Below are 14,403 nucleotides of genomic sequence, written 5' to 3'. Positions count from 1 at the left end.
AAAAAAAAAAAAAAAAAAAAAAAAAAAAAAAAAAAAAAAAAAAAAAAAAAAAAAAATTCATTCTAAATAGTCACCATAGCAACCACAAAACTCTTCTCGTTACCATCTATAAGCTGATATATAATAAATAAATTATTTAACAAAAAATACGTTGCGCATAAGCACATAATATTTTACACTCTGGTTATTTCCGTTTTTAGAAGCGCTATATGTTGAGTCATCTCACCATGAGACATTCTTAGCCGCAATGATTGGTCGATTTTCTAGCGTTGCCATTCGGGGAGTTGTAATGAGGCTTTTTTTATCGCCGTGTAGGAGAAATATATATATAGATTTTAAATTATTATTATGTAACTACATTAAAATTGACAGCTGGAGAAAATTAAAAGAAAAACAACAGCGGTCGCCATAGCAACGCATGCAATGACGACGCATGCGCACTGTTTACCATTACTCCAGAATGCAGTTAAAAAGTGCGTGAACGCCATCAAATCCAAACCAAGACTCATTTTGCCAATGGGTAAAAATATCTTATCTTTCTTTTGTCTATCTTGTTCTTTGTACAAATAATATTTATTATTTTAACAAATCATGTCGATTTGTTTTTTAAACTGAAAATAGCAACTCCTTTTTCGTTGTTTCCATAGATTCCTCTTACCACCCATATTCTAGAGCTTGTGATACCTCATTTTGGTTTAGGACTTGGAATAGGTAAGTTTCATTTTGAAAAGAATTCCCCGACCACCTGTGTTCTCTTTTATAAACACTTTATCACACAAGAATATTGCAGGGATTAATTAAAAAAAATTAAATAAATAAATAAAATTTAAAAAAAACGGAAACACTTTTATGCTAATTTTATGTAAATAATCTTTCTTACAGCAACAAATGCTTTGTAAGATTTTAGATGTCAAAACTACTGGCATAATTTATAAGGTCATGCTTTTAGAAATGATGTCATTTTCACCCATGCAAAGTTTGAATTTACCGAAATGAGCGTTGGAACTTTTAACCTTATATAACGCTTTTAAAATCATTTTTCATGCTTGGCGTCATTTATTATAAGAATGCTTTTTTAATTATATGGGTATTGAAAAAGGAAATCAGCTTTCAACTCTCTGCACTCATTTTGGTTCACCTGAATTTTACATGAAAAAAAAAGTTTCCATTTCTGAAAGATTCAAGCGTGATCTTTCAAATTGTGGTAACAGTTTTGCCTTGTAAAATCTTCCAAAATATTTGATGAAAAAAAATTGTTAATTTCGAAACCGGATTCGAATTCCAACGATGGCCGGTAGATGCGAATTCCGTACCGACCAAAGTGCTGACGTAAATTATCCTCAATGGTAGACGGATCATGGGTTAAAGTCCCCTTGCCGTCAGGCTAACCGTGGGAGGTTTTCATATTTTCCTTAACCATGTAACGCAAATGTGGATTAGTTCCACCAAAAAGTCCTCAATGAAGGCAAATTTCTCCCAGTATTTGATCCAGGAGTTCCCTTGTCTTCTAGATTAGGTTCAAAATTACAAGGCTACGGAGTTAAACATTAGTAGTCGTAGACCCAAAATTGAGTTGGCTGTTCAATGACGGTTATGAAGCTCTGCTTTTGCGGAATAAATAATTACTTATTCACTTTTCCTTTAAAAAAATTATGAATATTTTGAAACGCATGCTTGATAATGCTGCCATCTATATTTCCAAATTCAAAATGTTTTTCTAAATGTAATGAGTCCTGTTTTGGGGTTCGATTCGCTGTGCTAAAGGCTGGATGTCTGATCAATCAGCACTTTCTCTGATTTAGTATTTGCGCTTCAGAAATCAACTTTAATATAATGTCCCTGATAGTTCCTGAGCCAGTAACGTCCACGCATGGTAGGGTGATCGGGGAGCTTGGTACGGAAGCCGGGTGATTACTTACACCATTGTGCCCTACGGTCTAAATTGTGGTAGTGTTGTATACGTAAGCACCAGTAATGTTTTCAGATCCCAGAACGTCGCCAATAGACCATTAGTGCAATAGGCCATAAATGTTATGGTTAAGTATTAATTTAATTTGTAATTAGTAAATATTTTAGAAAAGACAATCGTAAGAAAACATTACTATTTTTCCGTTTATGAAATCTAACACATTAAAAAATGGAGATTATGCACTTTTTTACAAATACCGGAAAAGCATTTCCTGTTCACTGAAGAGTATGGCATTCATGTCTTGTCTTGAAAATGGGGGACTATTTTTGAGCACTTGAAACATATCGACTGTTATTTCCTATATATATATATTGAAAGGAATTAAGTCTTTAATCAGACAATGACTATATTTATAATAAAAGGGGTCATCATGATATATTTTTAAAACACCTGCAATAAAACAAAGCACATTAAGAAGTTTCAAATTAATTGAAAGAATGAGAAAGAAATTAAACGAACTTTTTAAAAATTAGATTTATAATATCAAGGAAGGAAATAAAATTATATTGTTAACCTGATTTGGTCCGTTTTTCTTCTTCCTTTTTTTTACTTTTAATTTCATTATTTCTAGAATTAAAATTTTCATAAGTGAAGAGGGAATATTATTATTACTTTTTAGATTAAACAACCTTTCTTAAGAAAAAAAAATTTAAAAGGTCCTACTCAAATGCATATTATACTAACCGAATAATAAATATAATTTAGTAAGTAAATTGAATGGGTGTAATATTTTCAGGTATTGTTGATGCTTCTCTGATGCCTTTACTTGCTTATTTAGTAGATTCAAGACACGTTGCTTTGTATGGTACTATCTACGCTGTCGCTCAAGTTGCAGTTTGTCTTGCATATTCAGTTGGTAAGTATCAGAATGAGCACCATGGTTGACTTATATTTTTTTACTATTTTTTTCTTAAAAATCTAGTAAACATCAGAGTTTAAGGCAATAAAATGTTAGATCTATCGCGCAACTTAAGATGAAGAAATTCTCATAAATTATTTCACCATTTTCTTCATTATACCAACATTGATTATCCTTTGCTTGTATTTAAGTAGGTTAGACATAGAGGAGGCAAGCGGTAAGTAAGAGACATGCGAAAGATCGATTCCAATACTTTTGCAATAGCATGCGCACATCACCTCTGCGCATCCTGACTCAAAGGCATAGGAAATCGCCAATTGCATGCCACTCTTACTGTGTATAGCCTGTCCAATGATTGTCTTGCTGAATGTTACACAGCAGTTGTTGCTATTGTAATTTCTGTTACAGTAGCTAATGTATAGTTCGGCTTTCAGGAGAACTTCTCCAGGCATCAGTCTCGCGTCGTGACAGTAACCATGGTTACGAGGAAAATTCACTTCAAATAGAGGAGTGGGGTGAATAGTTTTGTCTTCATCTTGGTATAGGCCAGCGGGAGTAAACCAATCAACACCTTTATTCCTCAATTGCACCCCCATTAGAATTGTGCTTTCATTTGTTACCATAGCAGCAGACGGCCCCAGACTTTCAGTTTGGAGGAGTTCTCCTCTAAGTCACACTGTATATGCTGATAATTTAGTTTGATAATGGCAACAGGATTACAAAAGTAAGATTCCTTCAAATTCCAAGCTTAAGAAGGTGGATTTTTTCGAATCTTTTGCATTTGAGAAAAGATAATGATTGCATGGTATTTCATAATATTTTTTCTTTGGATAAGGGTTCATTTATAGGTATGCCCTTTCTCGGCGTTCTTTAAATAAATGTTTTTTTTTAAAAAAAAGCTAAGATACTTCCCGGTATTTATTACTCTGATTTTTTATTGAAAATCATTGGTTAAAATTGCTTACATTGATTTTTTTAAGATTTTAGGGTCATAATCCAGTACTGATTTTTTTTCTGATTTAAATTGTGTAAAATTCGTAAATATTCTCCTGGCTACAAAAGGCAAATAAATTGATATTATACTGGGGAAAATGATACAAACCCAAAGCATGAAAATTCTTTTTTGATTGTTAATGGAGATTTTCTTCCTGAGTGTCGTTGATATAGGATTTTAACTTTTTTTTGGTAAGTTTGCATTTTTTCCCCTATTTAAGAGCAGAGTTCTCCAAATATGTACAGTACGTAAAAAATAAAAGGAACCTCCTGAATAACTTTTGATCTAAAGATTGGATCTTCATGCTCTAGGATTTAATCTTAATGGTTTGGTTGGGAATGACCTCAAATATGCTAATTAATTAGTGCAAGTGATATTTTAGTTATGATAATAGACACAAAAACGTACTTTCTCTGACTAAACATGCCTTTTTTGGACGGATTCGGAATTCTGACACTCAAATTATAGGAGGCAGCCTCAATTTGGGAAATATTTTCCTAATAGTTCGGTCAGGAGAGTAGTCCAAAGTTTGGACCTACTAATGTTAATGTTACTTTTTATTACTTCGTTATATCCCGAGAACTTTTAAAGCGAATTGAAAACTTTTTACACACAATTAGAAATTTCATTTATCCAAAGATAATTCTTCGCCGAAAATGTCTTTAAGTAAGTATTTTTATTATTTTGTTTAATAACAGTCGAAAAAATTTTGAATAATAAGGTACATAGATTTTTAAATCATTTTAAAGAATGTAATTTTACATGGCTAAATATAAAATTTGAGCGAAATCGGTCAAATAGTTCCACAGAAATCCAAATTTGAAAAATTCCACTTTTGAAGTTCAATTTCTCGGGAACTATTCCACCGACAAAGAATTATGAACTTACTTTAATTAGCTACTTAATCTGTAGCATTTTTTATTTTCTTTGGTGTAGGAGTAAAATAGTTCGTAAACATAATTTGTTGAGAAATAATTATTCATTTTTATGTTTGCAGGTCCCCTTTTTGGTGGCTACTTAGTGAAAGAATATGGATTTTCCTTTGTTATGAAGCTTACTGGAACTCTTAATTTAATATTTAGTCCATTTTGCTACTTTTTGAAAAATACACCAGTACTTGGAGAATGCACGGTACTGTTGTTTTTGCTTCGTCCTATTCATATATGGCAACGTTACTTTTAAAAAGTAACGAGTAAGAGTACAAGTATTTTCAAAAAAAGTAACGAGTGAAAAGTAAAAAGTTCTTATTTTAAAAAGTAACGAGTAAAAAGTACAAGTAAAAGTGCAAGTACTAAACAAAAAAAGTAACGATTTAAAAGTACATTTTTAGGAAATCGAAAATTTAAAGTAACTTAAAATTTTATTGAATAATATTCTTATGTTCTTTAATGTTTTTGCAAAATTGTTGTTATTTATTTAATTTTTTTTAATTNGGTGCATCAGAATGAGCACCATGGTTGACTTATATCGATGTCAACAAAACTTTTTTACTATTTTTTTTTTAAATCTAGTAAACATCAGAGTTTGTATTTCAAAGAAATAAAATGTTGGATTTATCGCGCAACTTAAGATGAAGAAATTTTCCTGAATTATTTCACCATTTTCTTCATTATACCAACATTGCTTATCCTTTGCGTGCCATTAGGCAGGTTTCACACAGAAGAGGCAAGCGACAAGTAAAAGACATATGAAAGATCGATTCCAATACTTTTGCATTATCATGCGCACATCACCTCTGCGCATCCTGACGCAAAAGTAAAGGAATTCGCCAATTGTATGCCTCTTTCTACCGTGTGTGGCCTGTCTAATGATTGTCTTGCTGAATGTTACGCTGCAGTTGTTGTTGCTGTTATAGTAGCTAATGTATAGTGCGGCTTTCAGGAGAACTTCCCCAGGCATCAGTCTCGCGTCGTGGCAGGTACCATGGTTACGAGGAAAAGTCACTTCAAATAGAGGAGTGGGTAGATAGATTTGTCTTCATCTTGGTATAGGCCATCGGGAATAAACCAATCGACACCTTTATTCCTCCATTGCACCCCCATTAGAATTGTGCTTTCATTTGTTACCATAGCAGCAGACAGCCCCAGATTTTCAGTCTGGAGGAGTTCTCCTCAAAGCCGCACTGTATACGCTGATGATTTAGTTTGATAATGGCAACAAGATTACAAAAGCAAGATCCCTTTAAATTCCAAGCCACCCTCTTAAGAAGGTGGATTTTTTCGTATCTTTCGCATTTGAGAAAAGATAAAGATTGCATGGTATTTCATAATTTTTTTTCCATGTGGTAAAGGTCCATTTATAGGTATGCCCTTACTCGGCATTCTTTAAATAAATGTTTTCTTTTTAAAAAGCTAAGATATTTCCCAGTATTTCTTACTTTGATTTTTTATTGAAGATCATTGGCTAGAATTGTTTATATCGATTTTTTAAAGATTTTAAAGTCATACTCCGTACTGATTTTTTTTCTGATTTAAATTTTTAAAATTCGTAAATATTCTCCAGCCTACAAAAGGCAAGTAAATTAATATTATATTAAAGAAAGTGAGACAAACCCGAAATGCTTTTTTGATTGTTAATGGAGATTTTCTTCCTTAGTTATTGTTTACAGAGGATTTTGAGCATTTTTTGATGAGCTTGCATTTTCCCCTTCCTATTTAAGTGCAGATTTCTCCAAATATGGGCAAAAAATAAACGGATCATCCTGAATAACTTTTGATCTAAAGAGTGGATCTTCATGTTCTAGGACTCAATCCTTATGGTTCGGGGAGGGAGGAGGGATGACCCCGCTAATTAATTAGTACACGCGATGTTTTAATGACGAAACTAGACACAAAAACGTGCTTTCTCTGACTAAACTTACCTTATTAAGACGGATTCGGATTTCTGACCCTCAAATTATAAGAGGAGGCCGCAATCTGGGAAATATGGTTCGCAAAAGTTGTTCAGGAGAGTATTCCAAAGTTTGGACCTATTAATGTTACTTTTTGCTCATTGCGTTATATCTCGGGAAATTTTTAAACGAATCAAAAACTTTTTGCACACAATTAAAGAATTCGTTTATCTAAAGATAATTCCGTGCAGAAAGTATCTTTCAGTAAATATTTATTATTTTGTTTAATAGCAGTCAAGAAAATTTTGAATTGTAAGGTACGTCGATTTTTGAATCATTTTAAAGAATGCAATTTTGCATGGCTGAATATGAAATTTGAGCCGAATCGGTCAAATAATTCCTGAGAAATATAAATTTAAAAAATTCCACTTTTAAAATTCAATTTCTCGGGAACTATTCAACCGAACAAAAATTATTGCTTTACTTCTATTAGCTACTTAATCTGTAGTTTTTATTTTTTATTTTCTTTGGTGTAAGAGTAAACGTAGAAGGAACAGAGTTCGGAAATATCATCTGTTTGAAAATAATTATTTATTTTTTTTGTTTGCAGGTCCCCTTTTTGGTGGTTACTTAGTGAAGGAATATGGATTTTCTTTTGTAATGAAGCTTACTGGAACTCTTAATTTAATATTTAGTCCATTTTGTTACTTTTTGAAGGATACACCAGTACTTGGAGAATGCACGGTACTGTTGCTTTTGCTTTGTCCTATTACATCGTTTTTCCTTCTAGCCTTTCGTGCAGTTGAATTAGACAAAACATGGATCATACGGTTGCTTTTAATACGTAACAACAAGTCATATACAAGTTGGTTTGGACAAATGGCAGCAGGGAGTCGTGATGGCTCAGGGGATAGAGAGTTCTCCTTCCAATGAGGTGAACCGGGTTCAAATCCCAGCAATAGTTCATCGATACGAATTCCACCTCTGGTTTTCAGAGACCACAGTGGTGACAAAAAATATCCTCAGTAGTAAACGGATCATGGGTTAGAGTCCCCTTGCCGTCAGGGAGACTGCCGTGTGAGATTTTCGTGGTTTTCCTCCCTGTGTAACGCAAATGCGGGTTAGTTCCATCATCCTCTACAAAGTTCCATCATCTACCAAGCGAGTTAGTTCCCTCATCCTCTACAAAAGCAAATTTCTCCCAATACTTGGTCCAGGAGTTCCCTTGTCTTCTGGATGGGGTTCAAAATTAAAGGGCTATGGAGTTCAACATTAGCAGTAGTAAACTCAAAACATTTGGTTGGCTTTTCAAAGACGGTTATAAAATAAAATAAAATCTATGTTAGCGGTTTTGAAAATGTACATTTGGTGTAATATTGGAAATGTACATAATTTGAAAATGTACATTTGGTACCCTAATGTACATTTTAGGACCATTGTCAGAAATAAAGCACACACACTACCAAGGGAAAGAAGTATCTCGGAAATTTCTGATAAAGCAAAGTTAGTTTAAATAAAGTGCATGCATGCATGGAAACCTAGATAAGGTACAAATCAGCCACCAGATCAGACCCTATGACAATATAATCCCCATTAAAGTTTCAGTTAATTTTCTTTTAAACTAACAAAACCGTTCTAGATTATACGCATTCGTGGTGTAACGTTTAAACTGTCCGCATTCTACAAGAGGGGTACGGGGTTCATATTCCAGCTAGGACGCCCTGGCAGATGACAGAAAGCCTAACGGTTTCACCACGAACACATACAGTCTAAAAAACTGAATTAATTTAAAATGAGCTCAAACTTTAATGGGGCATACATTATACCCTTGGGTCAAATCTGACTAACTTGCACCAAATCCAAGGTTTATTCCATGCTCTTTAATTCATGTTTATCGTTATTTTAATCGAAATTTCGAGATGCATTCTTACCTAGTAAGGATCACAAATCAACGCCCAATCTCCTGAGCCACGGTGGCTCAGGAGATTGCCTTCCAATTAGGCGAATCGGGTTCGAATCCCAACGATGACTGGTCGATACGAATATCACCTCCGGCTTTCGCTGACCACAGTGCTAACGTTTAGCACTTACAGTCCCCTTTCCGTCATGCTAACTGTGGGAGGTTTTCGTGGTTTCTCTTTCCATGTAACACAAATTTTATTAGTTCCATCAGAAAGTCCTCCACGGAGGCAAATTCCACCCAATACTTAATCTAGGAGTTCTTGTCTTCTGGATTGGGTTAAAGTTTGTAAGGCTATGGAGTTGAACATAAGCAGTCGTGCGCACAAAATTGGGTCGATTGTTCAACGGTGGTTATAAAATAAAATAATTGTCCGGGAAGACGGGATTGAAAACATCAAAATCTGCTTCCGAGAAAATAGTTAGGAATTGATTGAATATTCTTCTTAGAAACATCGTCAGGATTCATTTGCAATAAAAATGTTTTTGCTATTTTTCATTTTATCTTACTCAATAGTGCTAGCAGATTTCGTGAGCGTTTTTATTATATAACCTCGCTTAATTCATCAATTATGATCATTATATTTTCTGAGATGTAAAAAATAATTTATTATATTTTCTAAGATGTAAAAAATAATTTATTATATTTTCTAAGATGTAAAAAATAAAATCGCTTATTTAATTTCTTATATCTTAGTTTGAAGACAGCAAGTTTGTGTGAAGGATTTTGATTTCAAGAAATGTTTAGCTCTCAACCTAAAAATTAAGCCGAAAAAATGCAGGGTGTTACGTAATCACTACCCTTAATCAGGGCCGTTTTATCCATTAGGCACTGTAGGCAACTGCCTAGGGGCCCCGCCACGTTCAGGGACCCTGTGCTACAGAGAAAAAAAATTGACTATGTTTCTTAAACAGTAAAAATTTAATTCGAAATTTCAATGACGATTGTCTTGCTCTGTACATTACATCGACGCTATTTTAGTACATTTCTGAACGCATTCCAAATAAGATATTAATATTATGGTAGTTAGTTCATATATAACGCAGTAATATAATCGCAAGCAATTTTATCGCGGTAATTTTAACGCCGACTAATCAGATGACTGTATAGCAAGAGCAGCTTTTTTAACACAACACGCTTGAAAAACGCGCAAAATTCTACGTTGTGAATGCACACTTACTGTTCTGGTACCTACCATAGGTATGTATATTCTATGGCCAAGCTACCAAAGAGTATGTAAAAATAAGGTTGGCAGTACTGGTTATTTCGTCGCAAGACTGGGGAATTCCCCGATCCGCTAAATACATACGTTGTATTGTGTCAAAATCCGACGCTGAAATTAGACAGGCTTGCACAAAGTTTAAGGAACATTATTTCGAGTACATTGAGCTTGAGTTTATAGACGAAATGGTGCAGTATAAATACTTCATCTTACAATTAGAAGACGCCGGAAAAAAAATTGTGCCTGCCGAAGAGTTTTACAAACTGACTATTGGTAACATGGCACAATCAACTTTCCCGAATGTAATAACAGCTTTGCAAATATATAGAAGTCTAATGATTACAAACGCCACTGGAGAACGAAAATTTTCCAAATTGAAATTAATTAAAAACTGTCATGTCTCAAAACCTTTTAAATTCATTGGCCATAATCGCAATTGAAAATGATGTATTGGAAAAGATTAACTTTCAGGATGTCTTGAACGATTTTGTAACAAAAAAAGTTAGAAGAGTTAATATTTAAGCTTATTGTATGATTTTTTTTAAATGCACATATTAATTACTTATATTCTTTTCGTTTTATTTAATATTTTTATTGAATAATGTGATAATATACCTATGTAGTAAAAAACAGCGTAATTATGAATAAAGTGTTGTGTTAGCGAAAAATATATTAGGAAGTTAGAAGACGGTAGGGGGGGGGGCGAGACCAGCATTGCCTAGGGGCCGTGACATGCATAAGCCGGCCCTGCCCTTAATTATATTTTTATTATCATTATCAAAAGCAAAGTCTAATATTTAGAGTGTTAAAAAGAAGGGTAATTGAAACATATTACAAGAAACGCCTACTTTCATTAGAAAATTCAATTGATTCTTAGCATACATATTAAGGGCAGTAAATATAGAATATCTTATACTTTCGCTAGCGAACACTCTACGTAGATATTAACGAATCCATAGAATCAAAAAAACCAGTATAAGTTGAGTTAAGAATTTTAGTTTCATGATATTTACTTGTAAGATGCTATATTAAATTATTTTATTTTTAGGAAATTAATATGATGGTAAGCAAATCTGAAGAACATACATTAAACACTGAAGGCAGGACTGGATACTCTTCCTTTGTCAATCAAGAGAATTAAACCATCTATTTTGTGTAAATTGTTGTTGAATAAACCTTCTCAACCACAAAATTTATTATTCAATTTCTCCATATATGGCTTTAATTTTGTAGATTTTGAACACTGTTAAAAATATCTCGGAAAAAATGGTTAAAAAACAATTTATTTAATTGTTATTTTACAATGTCCACACAAGACCGTCAAATGACCATAAATAAAATGGTATTCATACTGTTTACTGAGAGAAAAATCGTTTGTTAACATCTTTCACCTAATACGGTTAAACAACCAGAATTTTATCTCGCCAACTAAGCCACTTAATTCATTGCACAGGGTACATATTATATCCAAGGTGTCTAATTTGTCGATCTCATGACCTACAGAACAAGGGTTATACCCAGCTTTAAGAGTTTCCAGTGTCCTGCACCCTCTAATTTGTGACTCTGGACTATTAGAATACCATAGTCCCATTTGCTCGTAGTTGGCAACACCATAAAACTGTTTAACACAAAAGGTCTAGTGTTTCCCGTCTCTTATGATTAATAAAATAACCAGAGAAACTAATTAAGTATGACCATTAATAACTATAAAACTCCTATGACCATTACCTAACGGAAAGCCTAGCTTCAATGTCCAGTCAAATTTTTCTCTTACGTATTTGAAACCATGCCAGTTGTAAGTGATTAAAAAATCGCATTGTTTCGTGTTTAAGATTTTTAAGCCATACTAGTTGTAGATAGTTTCAAAACCGTAAAGGCAAAAAAAAAATGTCCCGTACAGTACACTTTACGGTTAATTGGATGCACAGACTGCTGCTGGGTATTTTACCGTAATTTTAGAATAAAAATTCTGACCAGTGAGTGAATGACTTTGGAACCCCTCTAAAATTAATCTAAAGGCTTTCTGACCCAGTTTCCTCAAGAAACTCAAAGATTTCTTGGCCTAATTTTCCAAAGTAAATCTGATGGTATTATGCTCACTTTTCAAACCTCATTTTCCTTCATATATTTAAAAACATTTTGGTGTATATATTGCAGCAATTTTTGGTGCTGGGGTTAAAAAAATTTTTGCTGTGCATATATTCTTTTTTTTTTATTTACCATTTCACTGTCATAGTTTTATTAATTAAATTAATTTATATTTGCATTTTTATTCACTGAAACAAATATTTTTATGCGCGTTTGAATACATTTATGGCTCTATTGCAGAAACGAGAACAATTTTAGTAATATATTTCTATTCATTCTTTCACACAATTATTATTTTGACAATTTATGTAATTTTTTTTTTTTGCCCGATAGCTACCTTTTTGTACTTAAAGTTGCATTCAATTTATATGGACACTAAAAATAAAGGGCAATGGGCATCTATACAAGAAAAATGATTAGAGTTTAAAAAAAAATAAACTAAAGAAAAAATTTGCAGGAAATATTCTGAAAGAATTTTATAAATTTTCAGAAAAATATAGATTTAAAAAATGTCCAAATATTTCCGAAGTTTTCACAAAATTCTCGTGAAATTGCAGACGAGATAGGTTCATTATTTTTGATTCAGTTTTAACCACAACAGTTTCGTTTCTATCACTTTCGATATTAATTTATAGAATTATTAAAAAATTGATTTAAAAATCTCTGAATCCTACTTTTTTCAGATCACTATTTTTTCTTGATATTCTTGGCATGTGGTCATTTCGTTTTCGAACTCCTGTTCAGCAACAGTGTATTTCAATTTTTCATCAAATTGTTATAATTTCCTCATTTTTGCATTTAGTTGCTCACTTTAAATCCAATAAAATTTCTACTTTTTCAGCATCCTGCGATTCATCTGCCAAACTCGCTTCAATTTTCGATATTAATTTGGTAGTTGGCGGCCTTACCACAGTTCGTTTCATTTTCTTGATTCCCTAACATTTCTTTCGTAGCCATCGACCTAAATTAATTTATCCAAGCATTCTTCCAAAGATTTTCAATTTCATAAAAAGTCCCCTATTCCCGGGTATCGGCATAATATTAAATTGCACAATAAAGATACTTGGATACCCAAAATAAATTGACTACGGAGAAACAAATACAACTTTTATTCACTACAGACAGCACAAGAGGGAACAAAAATAAGAGAAATAAAATCATTGGCACAGCGCCATCTATTGATATTAATTTAAACATTATTTAACACGCTTAAAATATTCCGAAAAACCTTCCGGGTTAGCTCTGCGTATGGTAGCAGTTGAAAGTAGGCGTTACTCTTTATAGCACATTCCAATTCCAAGTTATAATACTAATTATATACAAAAGAAGATATAAAGAGAGAGGCAAACGCGTAAACCTAACCTACCAGCTAACAATTTAAAAAGAAAATTTAATAATTTAAAAATATTCTTTCTATAGTATACACAATAAAAAAGGGTTATACAGCAAATAATTTTTGTTAACGAGCGTAGGCTTTCTATATAGTGAGAATCTGCGCTCGAGTTCGAGTTAAAGAACCTATTAATGCCTGCCAGAGTTTCCAGTGGAGGTGAAACTAGCACGGTAGGTGTATCTCCTTATTCCTTCCTTATAGTTTGTCCTACACTCAATGAGTAGGTATAACTTAAATGTGAAAGAGAGAGAAATCTAATAAAAGATTTCAGAAACATTATTAATTTAATAAAATATTTTTATTATTAAAAACAATCATTTTCTGTATTTCTAGAATAATTATCCTTACAAGCATAAGTTCTCTAAATGAGAATTTGTGCATGAGTTTTGTCATTTGATGGTTTTTGTAATGTTTAGCTCGTGTTGCCAAATTGGGCTACTTTTAAAAGTCCCCGCTACTGAAAATTGATTTTTGGCTACACGCTACTTTTTGGACTTCTTATTATTTTTCTAACGCTACAAATCTTAAAAATGTGCAACTTTTTTTTTCTTACAGAAATATATATATATTTTTTAATTTTTTCCCTTCCTGTTATAAAATGATTCTAAAAAAATCAGCAGGTTTCTTACCTTTTTTTAAAAAGGACATATTTTTCGTTGAAAACACATCTGCTTTAGTTTTGTATTCTTGATTTGTTTTGCTGTTCGGAGTCTTTCTATAATTATGTTTCAAATAATAGACTCGTGAAATCGCAAAGATATAAATTAAAAAATGCACGGGGAATATGATAGATAATTTTTTTTTAATTCCAACCAGTATTAACCGTCACTTTTTTTGGAAAAATAAATCAAGTGGCTCTCTTTAAAACTTAAAAAAAATTAAATTTGACCTGCTGAAGGAGAATAGCTGTTGTGAATGACATTGAATTTCCGAAAAAAATATCGTACTTTTTTCATGCTTTTTAGTGAATTCATTCTACTTTTTGCTTTGAAAAATCGCCACAGTTGCATCGGAAAGTTGGAAAATTTAACTATCTCTCCAGAGCTGAAATTTACTCTTTGGAAATGACGAAATTATTTTTTTTTAGT

At 32.7% G+C, this 14,403-nt stretch overlaps 1 protein-coding gene across 1 annotated transcript in view; it reads left to right on the top strand.

Annotated features, from left to right (window-relative positions):
- Nucleotides 1-5,004, top strand: part of LOC107446645 (synaptic vesicular amine transporter-like) — a 46,773-nt gene extending 41,769 nt beyond the window's left edge. Inside the window, exons 12-14 of the mRNA XM_071187019.1 lie at nt 648-711; nt 2,706-2,825; nt 4,820-5,004. Coding sequence (XP_071043120.1) covers nt 648-711; nt 2,706-2,825; nt 4,820-5,004 — 369 coding nt within the window. The remainder of the gene's footprint in view (nt 1-647; nt 712-2,705; nt 2,826-4,819) is intronic.
- The last annotated feature ends 9,399 nt before the right edge of the window (nt 5,005-14,403 follow it).

Source organism: Parasteatoda tepidariorum, chromosome 10, assembly GCF_043381705.1.
Source record: "Parasteatoda tepidariorum isolate YZ-2023 chromosome 10, CAS_Ptep_4.0, whole genome shotgun sequence".
Taxonomy (NCBI): Eukaryota; Metazoa; Arthropoda; class Arachnida; order Araneae; family Theridiidae; genus Parasteatoda; species Parasteatoda tepidariorum.
Note: the sequence above shows the minus strand (reverse complement) of the source record. Positions and strands in the feature narration are given on the sequence as shown.